This window comes from Kogia breviceps, chromosome 5 (genome assembly GCF_026419965.1).
Source record: "Kogia breviceps isolate mKogBre1 chromosome 5, mKogBre1 haplotype 1, whole genome shotgun sequence".
In the NCBI taxonomy this organism is placed as follows: domain Eukaryota; kingdom Metazoa; phylum Chordata; class Mammalia; order Artiodactyla; family Physeteridae; genus Kogia; species Kogia breviceps.
This window is the reverse complement of record NC_081314.1, coordinates 140869711-140889280: the sequence shown is the minus strand read 5'-3', so window position 1 is coordinate 140889280 and position 19570 is coordinate 140869711. Positions and strand designations below refer to the sequence as shown.

The 19570-nt window shown below is 49.8% G+C and overlaps 1 protein-coding gene across 6 annotated transcripts in view; it reads right to left on the bottom strand.

Annotated features, from left to right (window-relative positions):
* Positions 1–19570, bottom strand: part of DOP1B (DOP1 leucine zipper like protein B) — a 113179-nt gene that overhangs the window by 61798 nt on the left and 31811 nt on the right. For 5 of the 6 annotated variants that reach the window (XR_010840858.1, XR_010840857.1, XM_067035065.1 and 2 more), the window contains exons 3-11: positions 16505–16686; positions 15949–16119; positions 10301–10490; positions 8530–8628; positions 8058–8181; positions 6292–6401; positions 5583–5697; positions 3031–3151; positions 174–293 (exon numbers count right to left, since the gene is read on the bottom strand). Coding sequence is in view for 4 of the 6 variants with exons in the window: in XM_067035065.1 (XP_066891166.1) it covers positions 174–293; positions 3031–3151; positions 5583–5697; positions 6292–6401; positions 8058–8181; positions 8530–8628; positions 10301–10490; positions 15949–16119; positions 16505–16686 (1232 nt within the window). In the remaining 2 variants the exon portion in view is untranslated. The remainder of the gene's footprint in view (positions 1–173; positions 294–3030; positions 3152–5582; positions 5698–6291; positions 6402–8057; positions 8182–8529; positions 8629–10300; positions 10491–15948; positions 16120–16504; positions 16687–19570) is intronic. The other variant, XM_067035067.1, reaches the window with a different exon arrangement.

Here is a 19570-nt window from a genome sequence, read left to right as displayed (position 1 = left end):
CAATGGCACTGTGTTTAGTTCTCTTATGATTTTAAGTGAATTCAATCGTGTACTCAGCAGAGACGACCCAGCGTTAGCGAGTTAAGTATAATCTGACCACAATAAGCAGAAACGAAACCATGGCACCCTCATTTCCTTCCCACATGTTCACAAGCCCTGAACTGGAGGCTTACCTAAAACAGTCTTCAAAGCACCTTGTCATGTAATCCCAGAGGAAGTCTGTGCTTAGGGATGTGATGAGCAAATTCACTGTTTTAACAAGCTCAGAGGCATTTCTGTTTTCTTTTATTGTACTGTAAAGGAAGAGGGATATTTATAAATATATCTATGAAAAAACCTGTATTACGGGAATGCCATGTCTGAAAAACGAATTCATTGTACCATTTACAACTTATTTCTAGAGAGACTGACAAACTTGATCATAGATAAAGAGTATTACTGTTCTTATATAGGGAAGAGAATGCATTGTGCCATCCTAAACAGTATTTATACTGATCCATTCCCTCAGAAGTAAGCTTAAGAGCTATTGTAGGACTTCCCCGGTGGCGCAGTGGTTAAGAACCCGCCTGCCAGTGCAGGGGACACGGGTTCGAGCCCTGGTCCGGGAACATCCCACATGTCGCAGGGCCACTAAGCCCGTGCGCCACAACTACTGAGCCTGTGCCCTAGGGCCTGCAAGCCACAACTACTGAGCCCATGCGCCACAACTGCTAAGCCTGCGCTCTAGAGCCCACGAGCCACAACTACTGAAGCCCGTGCGCCTAGAGCCCGTGCTCCACAATAAGAGAAGCCACCGCAATGAGAAGCCCGCGCGTCACAACGCAAGAGTAGCCCTTGCTCGTGGCAACTAGAGAAAGCCCGCACGCACCAACGAAGACCCAACACAGCCAAAAACAAATAAATACATACATAAATAAAAATAAATTAAAGAAAAAAGAGCTATTGTAAAAAAGAATGTTATATGGAAAACCAGTTTTAGTCCAACCATAGGTAATTACATACTTTATTGGTGGAATAACACAGTACAGCCATTTAGGAGGGAAATTTGGCTAACATTTAAACGCACATCTTCTACGACTCAGGAAATTTATTCTAGGGATTTATCCTACAGAAATCCTTGTAGAGGTACACAAAAATGTAGGCAAAGGGGGACTTCCCTGGCGGTCCTGCGTTAAGACACTGCACTTCCAATGCAGGGGGCATGGGTTCAATCCCTGGTCGGGGAGCTAAGATCCCTCATGCTGCACAGCTCGGCCAGGGGAAAAAAAAAAAAGATGTAGGCATAAGGATATCATGACAATGTCATTTTGAGGCGGGAGATAGATGGGCTCCAGGCTAGGCATTTACAAACTGGCCTCCTGTTTACATTTCTTGGGGCAGGAAAAAGGTGGGCTTCAGGCCGGACACTTACAACTAGCCTCCTGTTTGCATTTTCTGAGACAGGAGATAGATGGGCTCCCAGGTTAGGCATTTACATCCAGCCTCCTGTTTGCACTTTGAAAGAGAAATAACAACAGAAACAGAGTAAATAGCCAGGCTTTGTCTCCTGAGGACACTTTAAGATAACAGTCATGGCAGGAACAGAGAGGGGCTAAACCCTGTCTGAGTAAAAGATGGAGAGGTCACATATTTCCCACCCTTAGAGCAAGGGAGATATGGCGTGGGTGCAGAAAGGCTCCTTAGGGGTCAAAAAGGAGGGGGCGCCACCCCACAGTAGGTGATGCCAAGGCCCCCGCCATGGGCCTCTGGGCTGGAATCCGTCCTGGAAAAAAGGTGCACATACATACCGGGGAGGGTCCTAGGGCAGGGCAGGTGTGGAAAAAGAAACTTAAAGGGTTTCTCTGTGTGCTCTCCCACTTGTGCTGTGCCTCTAATAATAAACTTTGCACCTGCTTTTACAGTTTTTGCCTACTTGAAATAGTCTTGCTTTCAAATGGAGGCAAGAGCCAGGGAAAATTTGAGTCTAGTCTCTTGCCCTTGCTGGTCTAGTGGCTAGGATTCCTGCTTTTCATCCAGGCTGCTGCCCAGGTTCAATTCCTGAGCAGGAAACTAAGACCTTGCTTCAAGCTACCACTTGCTGCTGCTGCCTCTCCGAGATCAATCTTAAAATACTGAAAAAGGGGAAACCACCCAAAAGTCAATCAATAAGAGATTGGTCAATCAGTCAGGATTTCTTAAATAAGTCTAACTCCTTACTGAAGACTTAAAGGCAACCACTGTCCTCCATAGGAGAAGAGTGTAGAGCCATTCACAACTTGCATTAAATAAAAAACAAACAGGGGTTCCCTGGTGGCACAGTGGTTGAGAGTCCGCCTGCCGATGCAGGGGACGCGGGTTCTTGCCCCGGTCCGGGAAGATCCCACATGCCGCGGAGCGGCTGGGCCCGTGAGCCATGGCCACTGAGCCTGCGCGTCCGGAGCCTGTGCTCCGCAACGGGAGAGGCCACAGCAGTGAGAGGCCCGCGTAACCGCAAAAAAAGAGTAAAGTAAAAAGGAAGAGGTTGTACTACCATAAAAAGTACAAAGACAGAACAAAACACAGGGCTGATGGCTAACTACACACTTTAAGTTATCGCCACGTCTGCTATCTCCCAAACCCCACTCACCCTGCCTCCAGGGCCCTAGAGCGCCTTCAGGCCCCTGGGGTGCCCTCGCCTTGCTCGCTGCTACCCCCGTTCTGACCGGTCTCCTGAAGACTCATACCCACACGGCCAGCCCTCCTCCCTGACCCTCACCACTTGTACACCAGACTCAGTTGCCTTTGTTGAGCAACTTTTCACACTTGATCAGTAAATACGGTTTGTACTTCCCAGTGTGGGGCAGAGACAAGGTCAAACTCCTTGTAATCATCACAGTATTCAAGAGGGAAGAGTCGATTCATATTGATTAAGAGCACAGGTCATTTTAAGGCGTGGCCTGACCCTCTGCACCCCCACTTTCTCGAGCGCTTCACGATTTATGGTAAACAGAGAAAAAAAAAATCATGGCATTAGGGAGGGAGGAAGAGTGAAGTTGGAAGCCCCACCAGTACCTTATCAGTGAATTTCCACTCTGAGTGTAGCTCAGTTTAAGATCAGAGCCGAGAGCATCTCTGCAGTAAGAATAGAAGGCCCGGATGACTTCGAGAAACAAATTCCCAACAACTTGAGGCCCTGCAATTGAAAAGAAAATGTCCAGATAAATAAATTAATAATCAAAATGTTTTTTAAAAAAATCCATTGTAAACCAGTGACAAACGTATAAAGCGTATTGAGAGTAACTCTATCTAACGCATAGGTAATTTACGTAGTCTTAAATGATGTAGGGAAACTTTAGTTGTGACAATGACACCTTTAGCTGGAGGAATAACAGCTGTGAAAACAGCCAACATTTCTGGAGAGCTTACTGTGTGCTGGCCACTGTTCTAAGCATTCTGTAACTATTAACTTATTTAACCCTCACAGTAGACACAGAGCCAGGTATGCAATCAGGTAGGCTGTCCTGATTACAAGGGGACGAGAGGACTGAGGCCCAGATGCCGAATAACTTGCCCCAGGAGGATTCTCGAAGGAGGCAGGGAGTGGGCTAAATGTTTTAAGTGTGTAGAAACTGCCTCTGGCCATCACTCCACAGAAGCACCAACAGAGCAGGGCAACTTCCTATTCTGAATTATTTTACTGATGAGCTAGAATGACACACAAGAAATAACACCAACCCAGAAAAGCCTCAGAGGGCACGAAAGAACTGGACCCTGCCAGAGAGGCAGTTGGAAGGCGGGTGGACATTTCTGCTCCACAAACATCAACCAGCAGACCTGGCGGGAGGGCGTGACTTCCCACTCATGTATTCAGAGGAATGAACACGGGATGATTCAGAGAAAACAAAAGCTCTGTCAAACAAGGAATCAGCAAATAATCTCATCTCCTCTTACGCTTCCAAAGACAAAAGGTCTCTTTTTCACGATAAGCCCCAGGTGTATTTTATCTATAGTGTAACACTGCCAAATGCTTTTTACTAGTGAAGGAAAGCTTGTGGCCAAGATTCAAGGAGAAGAAATGAGGAAGTGGCTAAAGCTTGGTAGCCAAAGCACAGATAAGACTGACCTATGACCCTCCTATGCCTTCTAGTCTACATGATCAATCCACTCCTTTGTCCTTCACGTACGTGTGTCTTTCCTTGGAAAACTAAATTATCAGATAGGACAAATTTGCTGGGATGGGGCAGAAGCCTGCCATTCACCCCGCTCCAGAAAATATGACCTGGAGCCCAAGCTAGCTCAATGCTTTACTTGGCTCACGTCAACACCTTGATGTAAAACACCCATTTCCAAGGGCGGAGCTTGGAGGCACAAAAGCTTCGTGCTTTGACTTTGCTCAGGAGCAGCCAGAGCTGCACCTGTCATGGTACCCAAGTTCATTGGTGTTACGTGAGTAACATCTCGGGGATGGGCTGTCCGAGTGCCATCAAGGAAGCATCAGAGTCCTGACAAAGAGGGCTCAGGCTCTGGAGTCAAAGAGACTCCAGAGTTTGAGTCCCAGTTCCTGGGTGGCCCCTGGTAAATGACTTAGCCTTGCTCAACCTTAGTCTCTCCCTCTGTAGAATGTGTATAGTAAGAAAATCGACCCCAGCCAGGGTTGTTGGAGGTACGGAAGTATGCATGGAGATGCGTATTAACGATGCACAAAATAACTGCTCAAAAAAATGTCACCGTTATTATTAACAACCGTGAAAACACACCAGGACCTCAGTCTCCCTTCCGTCTCCCTTGACCAGAAGCCCTTGTTTCCCTTTGCACACCTAGAGCCTAGCACCTTCCCTGCTGCACAGATGCCCCACGCCCGTCTCTGAGTGCATAAACAAAGGGTCCCCGTCCTGAGGCCAGAGGGAGGAGGAACTTAACGAACACCCTCAGCTCTCGTTCTCTGCAAACGGTGCCCGGACGGTGGGCACGTCCTGAGCACTCAGATGATGCCATCAGGGATAAATCCCACGGAGAAGGGGCTTTGCTTCCCTGTTACCGTGTTCAAGGGATGGGATGTTGAGATCTTACAGTGAGTGGATACTGGGGCAGGTTTTTTTTTTTTTTTTTTTTTTAAAGGAAGGGAGAGAAGGTCACTTTCCTCAACGGGTGCCCAGAGGACCACGGTACATAAGGGGCAACCCTTTTGGAACCAGAGTCTAGTTCAAACCCCTTCATTTGACAGAGGAAAACAGTGAGGCCCAAACAGCAGAAGGGGCTTGCTCAGGGTCACAAGGCAAAAAGATGGAGGAGCGTCCCCTATTTGCTCGAGAACACAAGGCTCAGTTGAAGAAATGATTTGATTGGAGAAACGCTCTCACAAGGTCAGTACTGTACGTGCCCTGCAGGCACACGCCCAGACGAGCACAACTGCTCAAAGTATTATAATTTCTTCACAAAAACGTTCAAGTAATTGTGCAAAACTTTTAAGTGGTGCCCAGATAATGAAAACTGAAGCACCCAGCATGACTAAACTACTTCAAGATTCTGAACTTCCAAAGATTACACTGTATTCTAAATAACACGTTGATTGTATCTCACCGGAGTTTTAATGGTGTATGATGGTAAAGCTCATCTAATGTTACCTATTTCTGGCTTGTCAAGCAGACTGATAAGGATGCGGAAAGGCTTCAGGTACGTGTGGTGGCGTTCCTCTACGTCAGCATCGGGGAACTTCTGGTGCAGTATCTCAGCCAGACCCTATTTTTTTTTTTTAAAGCCACATATTAGGGTATTATATAAAGTACAGTATGACTCTATTGGTTGTTCTAGTTGTTAAATGCTCTGGGATAGATAGAAGTAAAAGCAGTCATGCAGCACGAGGTGACTACAGTCGGCCCTCCATATCGTGGGTTCTGCAGACTGAAAATATTCGGGAAAAAAAACTCCAGAAAGTTCCCCAAAGCAAAACTTGAATTTGTCGTGCATTGGCAGCTACTTATAGAGCATTTACACTGTATTCTACAACTATTTACAAAGCATTTACATCGTAAGTAATCTAGAGACGGGTTAAGACATGAGCATGAGCATAGGTTAGATGTAAATACTAGGCCAAGTGATAAATATGAGGGACCTGAGAGCATCAACTGATTTTGGTATCCATGGGGATGGGGCAGGGGGGTGCTGGAATCAATCTCCTGCAGATTCCAAGGACAACCATACAAGAGATTTTCCCAACCGTGTACTAAGGAACAGGCCCCCTGTCTACTTCTGAGGTCCCACAAGGAACTCCACTGAAGAACCATGGTCAGGAATGCCCTAATTGGAATCTACTTTCCAGAAATGCTCCTTTACCTCAACTAAAAGATCCTTGGAATATTTCTCAAAAAAATACGAGGACTGGTCTTCATAGGAATTTGAGATTTCCGATTCCGGCACAATGACATTTCCTTTAATATCTGAACCTATAAAAGAACAAGCACCAAGAGCTGTAAAGAAATCTATACATTTCAAGTACATATTATTGTGCAAAGGTCTCATGCTCTGACATGTTAAAAAATAGAATTCCTCCAACAGAAAACCAAAATCAGATCCAGCAAAACCGAGACCTATTTTCTTCTGACAGTGTAGACCAGGGATCAGACAGGCAGAATTCCATCTCAACGGGCATCAATTTAGTTTACCCCAAGAATTCATCCTGTCTTCGACAAGTATGATTACACGGGTCTAATGGAATGAGAATCATTTTTAAAAACCCAGTATTTATTTGTATGGCACTATGTAAAAATCAAGGTATTCTCAACTATATGCCCTCATTTTGAGCCTTGCTAAGTCTCTAAGGTCCTCAGGGAAGGGAACAGCATCTTTCTAAGCAGAGTCTGGACTCCTGGGGTCACAGCTAAGCAAGTCGGAGCCGGTACTGAACTTGGGTCCAGGGTCCTGTCTACATACAGTGTGCCGAGCCCCACTGGAAGGCAGCCATGCATTTAACAAAATCATCCTTTTAACAAAAATGCTCAAAGAGCCTGTAAGTATCCTTCTGGAAATCCTTCATAAGCTTCTGTGCTGTGACTTCTGGAAGTTCTACAACTAGGGGAAGAAAAGGTTAAGAGGACTTTCTGACGTTGGTATGAGAAGATCTATGAGGGTTTAAAAAAAAAAAGAAAAAAAAGCTGAAAAGCAGATTTTTAGGGCAGGAAAATACTCTGTGTGACACTATAACGGTAGACGCATGTCATTATACCTTTGTCTAAACCCACAGAATGCACAGCACCAAGTGTGAACCCTTGTGTAAACAGTCGACTGTGGGTGACAATAAGGTATCAGTGTAGGTTCCTCGACTGTAATAAACGTGCCACTCCAGGGGGTGATAGGGCAGGCCGTATTTGGCAGGGAGGAAGGGGGAGGTGGGAACTCTCTGGACCTTCCTCTTAGCTTTGCTGTGACCCTAAAACTCCTCTAAAAAAATAAAGTCTTTCTAAAAAAAAAAACTACGGAGTTTTTTCACAACCGCTCTGTCAACCACCTTCTCTTAGGTACATGGACTTGGGGATTTTCGGCCCTCTGATTTCCTGGACTTGTCCCCCTGAAGCCTTCCAGCCAACCAACAGTCAACGGCTCTTTTCCTACAGGTCTGCAGTCTGTTCACAAGAACACATGCTCACAGAAACACGACCCGGGCTTCTCACGCTCTTCCAAAGTCATCCAAATATCTCCCCACACGTGTCAATGCCACAAACGTTCCCATCCAGACAAAACTTTCTTTTACATATATTCCATGTTTCTGGGTTTTCTCACACACAGTCTTATCCCATGAAACTCCTACCTGAATAAGGCTTAGCGACCATTATTTTGTGGTCTTTCAAGCTTCTTAAAATGGAATTCGGTTAACATTTTAAGAATCCCATCACTTCTGTTTTTTAATGTAACAGCTGCAAAATAACCAAAGCTGCGGGGTAGGCAGCAGAACTCAGCTGACCAGTGCCAATTCAGTCCCCGTGTTATCTTTCCACACTTTGTGATTCAGAAATGTATCGACAAGATTGCGACTTCATTCCAAAAATCAGCACTCAAAGGTTTCACCTTAACTGACTTTTCAACTCCCACGCATTACTCAGTACCTAGTAACCACGCGTAAAGCCTTCTATTCAGAGACATATCTCTTCTCAGCAGGGTCTGGGTGGCGGCCGAGAGGATCTGCACCATGTCGGATCTGAGCAGCGGGGTGGCTCTCTCGTTGGAATCCTATGAGGAGGAAAGAGGAGACTATACTGCAAGGAGATGACATAGTAAATCACCGGCTTTCTGACATGTGACCCCTCCTTACCAGTCTACAAAAGCTTTATCTTAAAGAGGCGGTTCTCAAAAGGGGTTGGTTTTTCACACGCTGCCCAGGGAAAGAGGCTATTCAATGTTCTCTATGGAAACACCACCCTCACAGAAATGACCGAGGACCCTGAATGGCTGAAAGCAAATAGTGGTCACTGAGTGGCTGCCCTCCCCTCCAGACGAGACACGGCTCGGACCTCTCTCGTGTACCCCACGGCCTCAGGAAAGACCAGCGACTCCCCTCAAAGAACACAAATGGCTTACCAGACAGGCATAAAATGGGAAGAAGAACAGGACAATCTCCAGATTATTTCTTTGCACCAGCACGTTTGAGTCCAACAGGGATGCACATAAAGACTTCACCTACAAAAGACGAAAAGCCACGAACATTTCATGCCCAAGACGTTGGACATCACTTGCAGGCTACTCTTTAGAGTCATAAAAATGAAAATCACTTTTCCTGGGCATCTTGAAACCACCCTGTTCTGTCGTGTGGAACAGAATAATAAGATATAAATATGGGAAACTTGGTTCCAGCTCCAGATGCTAGGGGGGCTGTGTGACATCGGGAAGACCTTCAGCTGCAGCCCTCACTGTTCCATCTCAGAGACGGAGGGGTTTGGACCAGATCGTCAGATGCTAAGACCTCAAAATTCTATAATCCCAGAAACGAATACATTTAGGTTCCAATAGGAACTTTAAAGCTACGCTAAAACTCCAAAGACAGTCAGTCAAATGGATTCCAAACCAATTAAGTAGACATTTTGGGTGTCTTTTCTGAGCATAGATAGATGTAATTCAGCTGCATAATAGATAAGAGCCATAAGACAAGTGGTAACAAAAAGCTACGAGAACTGGGAAGAGGAGAGGGAGAGATCTTTCAGCTGGGGAGAACAGTGAACCTTTGGGGGTAAGCTGAGTTTTTTGTAATACAGGCAGGAGATACGCTGCGACGGGGGAGAAGAGGGACAGGCGGTGAGTGCAGGACGAGGGGCTGACTGGAGCAAAGACAGCGTCACAGACGTGCGAGGCCAGGCCAGGCGGCCAGCTCTGGGAGTGTAACGGGCCTGAAGTGGAGAGTGAGGCATCTGGTGAGCTGGGAGCGCACTGTTAGAATACTCCTGAGGATGGATTTCACCTGCAGGAAACAGGCATTTTGCAAGCACAGTACAGATCTGAGCAAAGCTATGTTTTAGCAAAGTGAATCTCTTAGCAACCGAAAAAGGACTGGATGGGGAGAAACCGGTTAGAAAATTACATGACGGTCCAGGAACGAGACCTAAGAAGCTGAGGCAGGGCAGTGAAAACGGAGAAAGAAACAAAGTGGTACTGACAGGTCAGGGAAGAAGGGAACGTGACTATTGAGGGTCTCCTCTGCCCTAAGCAGAGGTCCGCAGAGAGCCCCGTGAGGAAGCTCTTATTCCCACTTTGCAAAAAGGAATGGACTCAGAGGGTGCAACTTTGTTAACGACGGATTCCGTTTTGAACATTTTTAACTTCACAGCCTTGGGTCCACCACTAGGTGGCGACAGACTGCAGGCCATCAAACAAACGGTAAGTTTGGGGAAAAGAGAAAGATCTGGGAAGTTCCCATTCTTCAAGGTCATGAGAAGGCAGGTCGCTGCCAGGGAAGAGGGGCCCGGGCACGGACAACCTAGGCGTGAGAGCAGCCAGAGGAGAGGAGGGCGGCAGGGTTGACGACAGGAGCTGGAGGGAGCCGACTGTGCGGGCAGCGGGCGGTGTGACAGGGGCAGGGGAAGCAAGCAAGGTTGTGGCTCAACGGCAGACCCCAGCCAGGCTCCGCGGAGCGCCGGCGACGGCCACCGGTAACGCGGAAGCCGCGGGGGCGTCCCGGAGGGCCCTTCTCGCGTGAATACACGAACGTGACGCCGGTGTTAGAAGCCCACGCCGCCGTTGCGGCTTACGCAGTGATGCTGCCTCCCCGCCTGCCCAACCTCAGAGCGCCTCTGCTTTCCGCTGCCCCGCCCCGTGCCGGGGAGCCTGCCCGCCACGCCGCCGGGAGCACGGCACCCACCGTGAGCTGGTAGTCGGTCCCCAGCATGTACTTCTGCTCCCTGCCAGGCGAGCCCCGGCTGATGTGGCCCACCACGAAGAGCGAGGCGGGCAGGCGGATGGACGGGCTCGCCAGGACGCTCCCCCAGAGGGCGGCGTAGAAGACCTCCCTGCCGACCACCAGGGACAGCCTCAGGAGCAGCGCGTCCGTCCTGTGGGCGGGAGATCACAGACTTAGGGCGCATCCCGCGGGCCCTCAGAACCCGCGCGGCCCACTCTCCCCGGCCGGGAAGCGCCACCTTCCTCCTCATCTTGAGATGCTGCCATCTCTCGCCCTTCTGCGTCTGTCCACCTGCTGGCTGTCACTGAAACGGAATTTGCTAAAACAAACATGTCACCGAGCGGTGCGGCTTCTTGGCCAAGAGGCAGCATCTGACGGTTGTGTCACCCCGTGGCAGAGATCCGTCTCCGCCCCCGGCCTTGCTGTGGATGCCATGGTGCTTACATGGTGCTTAAAGGCTGCACTGCCCGGAGTGGATGAGCAGATCAGCCACTCTGTATAAAAGTAGGAGGAGTCATTAAAAAAAAAAAGAGGCTAATGTGACTGATTGAAGACCTAAGTAATGATAAAGACACCCCCGACCTGAGCACAGCCAAAAACGTGCCCAGTGACACCGGATTTTAGAAACACTGGGGACAACGTTCCCCCGGGCCTCCTGCCGCACGGCACATTCCAGAAGGTCTGGAGCCGAGTTCCCGTCACTCTGCCACAGCACCTCCATACACCGGCTCCCACTCCAGGAAGCCCTCCTGTGGACGACCGGCATTTATTCTTTATCTTTATCCAGGTCTCCCATGACACGACGTCAGCGACTTCACGGCCGTCCTCTAAGAGAAGCAGCATCATCAGTGGGTGCGGGCTTGTTTTTCCACTGACACTGACCAAGGCCTGGCCCTTCTCCGCTCGGGGTGCACCTGCAGCTGACGGGGCACCTTCCCGCCGACGGCGAACACAAGAGCTTGCAGGCCCGGTGATAGCATCTATCAATACAACAGCGGGGGCAAACTCCCCCAAAGGGATTTCACTTGCACAGAAGTCAAACCTCTGTGCGTTTCAGCTCTCAGCTATGGTAGGGAAAAGGGATGCAAATGTTGTGAAAGATACCTGAGAGTCTTTGAGCAAAAACTCAGCACAGGAGAACAGCTGCTGCTGAGGCCACACAGCCACCGTCACCACTAAGCCTGCTCTGCTGGCTGGCGCCCCCCAGTGCCCAGATGAGCGTTTGACACACAGCTGGCACTTGAAAAAAATGTCAGATGAATGCTACTCTTTCCCTTTTACTATAAGCCAAACTGTCTTCAGCTTACTTTTTAAATAACCACTTCCATGTATATTAAAACATTTCATACAAAAAATGCCTACTACCTTTTGATATTAAAAATAAATTTTGTTCTCCTTAAGCCTCCTTTTTGACTCATAAAATATTTGTAGCAAAAGATACAGAGAAAAAAACAAAATGAAGAAGCACAAGTAACCACCCAAACGTTTAGGAGAAGGACACAGAATGGTTTAGTGGCTAAAGGTACCGATGGGTCTTCTATCAAGGCTGAGCAAACAAATAGAGCTTATCTTTGCCCAGCTCTGAAAACAACCAAACAAAGGCCCTAATTTGAGGCAGAAGCACCGTTCAGCAGCTGCCGTTACAGTAAGTCGGGCAGGTGGGTCACTGTGTCCTCTGGACAGACAGCATGGTCCTGAGCTAGGAAGAGATTCCCACAGCAACAGATTAATTTAGGAAGCCCCCGGAGTGCTCCTCTCTCCAGGATCCCAGAAGACCACCGCTTAGCTAAAACCCAACGCAAACACTACAGCGCACACACTGCTATCACATCCCCTTTGCTTAGGACAGCATATCCCCAAAGTACGTTCCACGGAACACTGGCCACTTGGGCTGTTCCACAGTAGAGAGGTTCCACTGTCCGAGAGCCTGGGGAATGCCACTTATGCTATCCTTTCTTCAATATTTACAGAACACTGGCTAGTTTTCTTTATTAAAGAAACACAGCTTTATACATAAATATAAAAATTCCCATTTTATTCTAAAAATTAATGGATATTAAAAATTGAAATTGGGCTTCCCTGGTGGCGCAGCGGTTGAGAATCCGCCTGCCGATTCAGGGGACGCGGGTTCGTGCCCCGGTCCGGGAAGATCCCACGTGCCGCGGAGCGGCTGGGCCCGTGAGCCATGGCCGCTGAGCCTGCGCGTCCGGAGCCTGCGCTCCGCAATGGGAGAGGCCACAGCAGTGAGGGGCCCGCGTACCGCAAAAAACAAAAACAAAACCAAAAAAAAAAAATTGAAATGGTGCTACAGGTCCAAAAATGGCAATTATGACAGGACTTTGCTATGGAGAGCAAAGTAAAGAGCAAGATAATTGGGGTTAAAAACTAAGTAACTTTCTACTAAATAAGAATTATTCATAGCACCTCAGTTGTGAAGTTCCCAAAGAAGTGTGCACAGTTTAGCATCCAGAACGGTAATCTTTTCGATTTAAAACCCAACAATCAACAAAACAGAACACACACACCAACCCCCAGTCCCTACTCCTCCCGTCCTTCCTCAGCCACCCTGGCTGCTGCTTTCGTGCCCCCTGCAAACACGAGCTCATTCTAACGACACCGACACGCTCTCCTCTACTCAACTGACAGCAGGTGAGGGACACAGGCTGCGCGCCGTGAGCCCCAGGCACTGCACGACTCTGGGCTTGCGGTCACCTGCCGAATGGACCCCCGTGGAAAGCCGAGCTGTCACAAGACCGAATGGCGCGGGGTGTGACCATCCGAACAAGCAGGGAAGTGACAACAGCGCTCTCTGCACCACCATAGTCGGATATACGTCAGAGAAGGGGGGGAAAGTTCTAGACCCAGCAGAGGTCATCATCATGGTGCCTGCAATCAGCCCAAAGAAAGGTCAATAAATATTTTTCAACTACTATTTAAATCGGGGCTGGACGCTCCCGTGCCGTGAAGGCAATCGCGCGCACTGTGGGACGCTCAGTTGCACCCCTTGCCTCCACCCACTAGATGCCAGTAGCACCCTCCCCGCCCCAGGTCTAGCAACCAGAAGTGTCCCCAGATACTGCGAAGTGTCCCCTGGGGGGCAGAAACCACCCCGCGCTGAGAGCCACTGATTTAAAGGGACATCTCTGGGGAGCCAGGTTTTGCCTGCTTTCCAAACACTGAAAACCTCCGCCTCTCCTCCGTCTTCTCCGAACAGGAGTGGAATATCCTCCCGCCCCCAATGCCACTAATCCTGTTTTCTCCATACAGCAAAACACAGCAAACTATGTGGCTACTTCTTGGGCACTTTAAAAAAGGAACTCTGGCCAGGAGTGATCTGCAGACCTCAAAGGGTTATTAGAAAGCCAGGGTGAATAACGAGTCCTAACACTGGCCAAAATTTCCATTATTCCCTTATGGTTCACTGACAAGAACAGACCAGGAACTGTCCCCACCTCCACAAGACCCCTGAGTCACCTGTCCTCACCAGCCCCAAACTCACTCACTCACCCCCTTAGCCTTTTCCACCGCCTTGGACATCACGACCCCCCGCCCCCAGACCCCCCCACTTCCTGTCTCCGCAGAGTATTTGCTGGGGTCGGGGGTGTCTGACTCAATTCCTATGCACGTTAGGGAAGAATCGGTGCTGAACTCTCTCAAACTGACACGGATACGTGCGGTCCCCCGACTGCTGTGCTCCGAGACCACACAGCCCTAGACCAGCCTCCGCCTCGGAAGGCCGGTCACCCCTGTCTCTGAGGGCTGCAGACGCCGGGCTTGGCTTCCTGTCCCACCTGCCTCTCTCTACTCTGTGGTTCACGCAGCTTCACTCCGCTCTTGGTTCAACGTCAACAAATCACAGAGTTGGGAGAAGACACCCGTGTTCAGCAACTTTAGCGACTGTTCAAGTGAACATTTGTTTATCAACTTGGAGAACACATGACAACACCCCAGCTACCGACATGCTCCTGGTGTGGTTCACTCTTACAGATTAAAAAAACCGCAATACACTTTGGGAGCTGATGTGTTCATCTTCAGATGATGGGAAAAAAGCATTTATATACACACATCTGTTAGGAAAACGTGAATGGATCAGACGCTAGAAAGAGCCTGGGACTGGGAGTCAAGAAACAGAGTCTGGTAAAGGTCCTCTTGTTGACCCCATGTGACCCTGACTGTTCCCTTACGCACACACCTACCCAGCCTCTCCGGGCACGGTGCTAGGTTTAAGACAGCAACGAGACAGAGCCTGCCTCCTAGGGAAGTGGATCCTAGTGACCCAGTGCACCGCCGAGGTGGATTCCCCACTGGGAAGTGCACGGCCGCCACCGGCTCTGTGTGAAAGCCCCGAGCGGTCAAATGCACATCCAATCCCGGCACAGATGCTCGTGACTTTAACGCACCCTTGGTCACCAGCGACCGTCCCACAAACCGTTCTGATTATTTGGTTTCCTCGACGGCGCACTCTCAGTGGACACTCTGGATCGACGGTGAGATTCCACTCCACGCCCCGCACCCTCCAGTCGCTGCCGGCGGCACAAAACAGGCCACGGTGGCACGGCTGGGGCCTCTCGAGCAGTTTCTTGTGTAATCAAATGGAAACTTTTGTAAGCACACAGGTTTCTAAACCTCCCAGTCAGGCTGCACGTGGGCTCTGAAAATGGGTCCTACGAACAGAAGTTAATCACTGTGGCATCACTCAGAATAGTCGATACGCTGGAAGTGAGTTCTGACCTTATGATTCTCCAGAAAAGCAGGACACTCTGTACACTCAATCGGAATGGACACAGCCTCTCCCCTCTCTCCTGTTCCTAAGCAATGACCAGAACAAACACGCACCACCGCGTGAACTTTCACGCGTGTGAGTGACAGATTCCTCCAAGGTGCTTCTGAAACTTGTCAGAAGTTATTCTGCTTAGCCTCACCCCTTTCTGAGCTTATCCATCAATGAAACGTGGCCTTGCTTTTTCATTTGGAAGCGGCCTCGTGCAACAGGAGGGAGGAGGACTTCAGAATGTGACATATGGGGAGTAGAACCCCATCTCTGCTGCCCACTGACTGCGACTCCGGGAAACTCTCTTACCTTCTGACCCTCACCTGGAAGTGAGGTAATTCCCAGGCACACACGGTATTTCGTCAGGCAGAGACCACCACAGAAATGTAAACGTCGACCCGCCCTGCTTCATGGGTCTCTGCACTTCTGTCCCTGTTTCTTTTTTAAAAATTATTTATTTATTTATTTATTTTTTGGCTGCGTTGGGTCTTTGTTGCTGCGTGCAGGCTTTTCTCTAGTTGCGGCGAGGGGGGGCTACTCTTGGTTGCGGTGCACGGGCTTCTCATTGCGGTGGCTTCTCTTGCTGCGGAGCACGGGGTCTAGGCGCGCGGGGGGCTCAGTAGTTGTGGCGCGTGGGCTTAGCTGCTCCGCGGCACGTGGGATCTTCCCAGACCAGGGTTCGAACCCGTGTCCCCCGCACTGGCAGGCGGATTCTTAACCCGTGCGCCACCAGGGAGGTCCCACTGTCCCTGTGTCTCATACAGCAGTGAAATAAAATACAGAGCATGCGGGCGGCCCACGTGGATGGGCTCAGCCGTCAGCTCTGGGTGAGACCCACCTGTCGTAGATGTCCGAGCCCTCCTCCAGGCCGGGCAGCAGGCCGATGATGAAGGCCTGGAGGCTCGGCAGGAGGAGCTTCTGCAGCGGGAGAAAGTACGTCTCGTACAGGCCGAGCAGCACGGGCCTCACCGACATGGCCGCGTGCGCCAGAAGAGGGAACAACCCACAGCTTTGGGACAGAAAAAGGGAGAGGAGGGAAAATGAGACACCTGCTCAGAAGCTCCAAGTGACTGGCCAGCCCAAGGGGGTTTTCAAAAGCAGCCAGGCAGCCCGCCATCTACACAGGTGACGGAGATGCTCGCTTGTCAGGAGCCGGGCACAATGAACTGTTGGCCCAGAGCAGGTGATGAGCAGCATGCACGTTACACTCCGACTTAGAGAAAAGTCAGGGAGGACATAGTCCAGAAGGTGAGCCCTGGTTACCTCTGTGATGGCTTTATGGTGAACTGACACATCCCTCTGTATTTTTTTGTGTATCATTTTCTCATCTTGTGAACTGAAATATGGATTACTTGGGTAATAAAAAAAGTAAAACGGTGGGGATGCCATCATACCTGTAGAGGAACAAATCCTTGGCCAGCCATTTGGTCCCCACAATTTTAAAGATAATTTCATAGGTTTCTAGGGCTTTTAAGTGCACACCGCTGGGCAAAGCAGGATGCAGGCACTGAGCTAATCTCTTGCTGATAATGAGCCGTCTTGGCAGCAAGGAATACCTCAGGTTACTCTGGAGAGCCTGGAAAACAAGAGGAAAAGCACATAAGGAAGAAAGCAGTGACACTGACTGTGGAGAGGACATCTGCCGAGGCCAGGAAGACACCAGCAGGCCCCGGTGTGGCTGTAAGAGGTGGGACGTGACAGGGCAGGAGGATAGAGGGACTGCGCGGGAGGGCTTGGGGAGGGGGGCCACGAGCCGGCATCAGGGACACGGGGCTGGGAAGCCCCCGGCAGTGAAGGGAAACCCTGCATCCCTTCAAAGGGACTCTGTCCCCATCAGGCCAGTTTCTGATGGAGCCGTGTGCTTCTGTCTGGGGAAGCCTCTAGTCTACACATGAGACTAAGCAGAACACAGACCTCCCATCCCCAAGAAAACCCTCGTTTGTGTGCCACGGAAGCCCTGGATTTCCCTGTCATTATCCCAGCCCGGCTGCACAGCCAGGTGGCCCTGAGCGTGTGGGACACACCTGTAGGCCATGACTCCTGCGTCCTCACCATTCAGTTCCCCAGGAGGAAGTCAGATCCCTGTTGGCGTGGAATGACAGTCCCCCTGAGCTGGGCCTCCTCCAGCAGGACACAGGCCTGGCCTGCGCTAGAGCATCCCTGGGCGTTGGCCGCAACTGAGAAACACGGTCGGCGGATTTCTTGCTAACAGGGCACCTCCCTGTTGGGAGTAGGTCAACGCCGTTTTTCATGGCATCGAGTGACCACACACAGAGCACTGGGTGGGTCCTCATGACTTAGTCTTCTATGCCAGGTGTCCGTCATTACAGTGAAACAATCCATACCACTCACACAAATATTCACCGAAAGCTGACAGGGTAAAGCCCACGCTTCTTAAAAAGCCACTCAAAGGCCTCCACGGCGCGACTCCTGCCCGATTCACCTGCTCCATGAATTAATGCTTCAGCTTCAAGCTTCCTAATAGCACAGGTCCACCTGTGGGCTCCTGCCTGCCTCGTGCGGGCTCTGCCTGCACATTTGCCTCATGGGAGACTCAGCTGTGCACCCAACTCGACGAGGCAGAATGTTCCCCACCTCTAGGCAGGGAACACGTTTATCTGTGCTCCACCCGGTTCCAAGTGCACGTGTCACCGACTTGCGTGCTGTGCCAATGACCACCTGCCTCAGGGCTGAGCTCGGTGGTGAGCTCCTTGGGCCCGCACCCCCAGATCTTCTTCCTCTGCTGTTCTCGGCCCTCTGCACCTGCCTCCTACAAGGCAGGCACCCCGCAAGACCGTCACAGGATGTGTGTCAGAACCGCTGCCCCCCGGACCACGTGGTCTTAGGGCCATGACAGCTTTCTTCCTAGGAGCGAAGAAAATGATCCCACCTCTAAAACATATACCGCTCTCTGTAACTTCTCAGGGACCCAGGCTAGGAGGGGTTTCAGCTCATGGAGGGGTCGTCTCCGTGATCTTAGAGGCTGGGAAGGAAAACCCACTGGGCTTTGAGTTGGCTTGTAAAGCCTGAGCCAGAAGTGACACATCATTCCACAGAATCTGATAGCTTAAAACAAAGGGCAAGCCAACAAAATAATTTTTTTTAATGTGCTCGTGTCAAAAAGAAAAATTGAGGAGGTGACCTGGAAACACATGCTGTAACAGCAGGTAAGAACGGAGGTGTCGAGGAAGAGAGGAAACGACAGTGGGAAATGCACAGGAAAGGGTGCGTTTTATTATGGACATTTTCAAACATATAGAAAAGCAGGTAGAACAGCAAAGTACCCATCACCCAGTTTCAACAAGTATCAGCTGGCCAGTCCTAAAGACACAGCTTTTAGGAAACCATGTCTGTGACTCACTGGCTTATCGATACTGCAGCTGTGGGCTTTCTCCATGATCTCGGAGGAGGAGAACTAAGCTCTGTCCTCACCTGTTACGTTCGTCAGGCAGAGCTCTTGCTTTTTAAGTCACAATCTCACTTTTGCTCAGCACAGTCTAAGGACTTTTGCTAACTGAGGTGCAAAAGATGGGCTGCAGCTCCTAAGGGGGTCATCTGGGATCCAAAAGTGTTTGGCTCGCTTGGGCTGTACAGCAGCAGGATCCCATTTCTCTGCCCTTTTGAACATACGCGTGACACCATGACTTACCCTGGCCAGTGAGATGAGTGGAATGATGTGTCACTTCTGGCTCAGGCTCTAGAAGCCAACTCAAAGCCCAGTGGGTTTTCTTTCCCGGCCTCTAAGATCACGGAGACACCGGCTGAACTGGAGCCCCTCCCAGCTTGGGTCCCTGAGAAATTAAGAGAGCAGAAACCACCCGCTGACCCACTGAGGCAGAACTCAACCACACTGTAAAAATCACTGAGCTTGGGGACTGTTTGTTACCATGGCATAACCTTTCCTATTCTGACGAATACACTTCTTCCCATATAAATGGAATTACAAGGAACCACAACCACTCATTTCAAATGAACAAGGCAGGTTGCTATTTCTTTCTCATTTAAATTTGTTACCCCATTTAATTTAATTAGAAAAAGAAACATAACCAAAAACTGAGGGCATGACCAGGACATGTGGAATGAATTGTTCATTGTATGCTGCCCGTGTTAATCCAAGCAACACAGCATATCTGAGTCGGGGAGTCAGTGCCTCTTGAGGGAAAGGTACATTGAAGATGAAGGAAGCTATCTGATTTGAAAATGCAGAGAAGAACAAAGGATATAAACAGATAATACTTAGAAAAATGAGAAGATGCTCATCCTTCCTGATTTAAAAGATGCAAATTAAAACTACTACGAGGGATTTCCCTGGTGGCGCAGTGGTTAAGAATCCACCTGCCAATCCAGGGGACACGGGTTCGAGCCCTGGTCTAGGAAGATCCCACATGCTGCAGAGCAACTAAGCCCGTGTGCCATAACTACTGAGCCCGCGTGCCACAACTACTGAAGCCTGTGAGGCT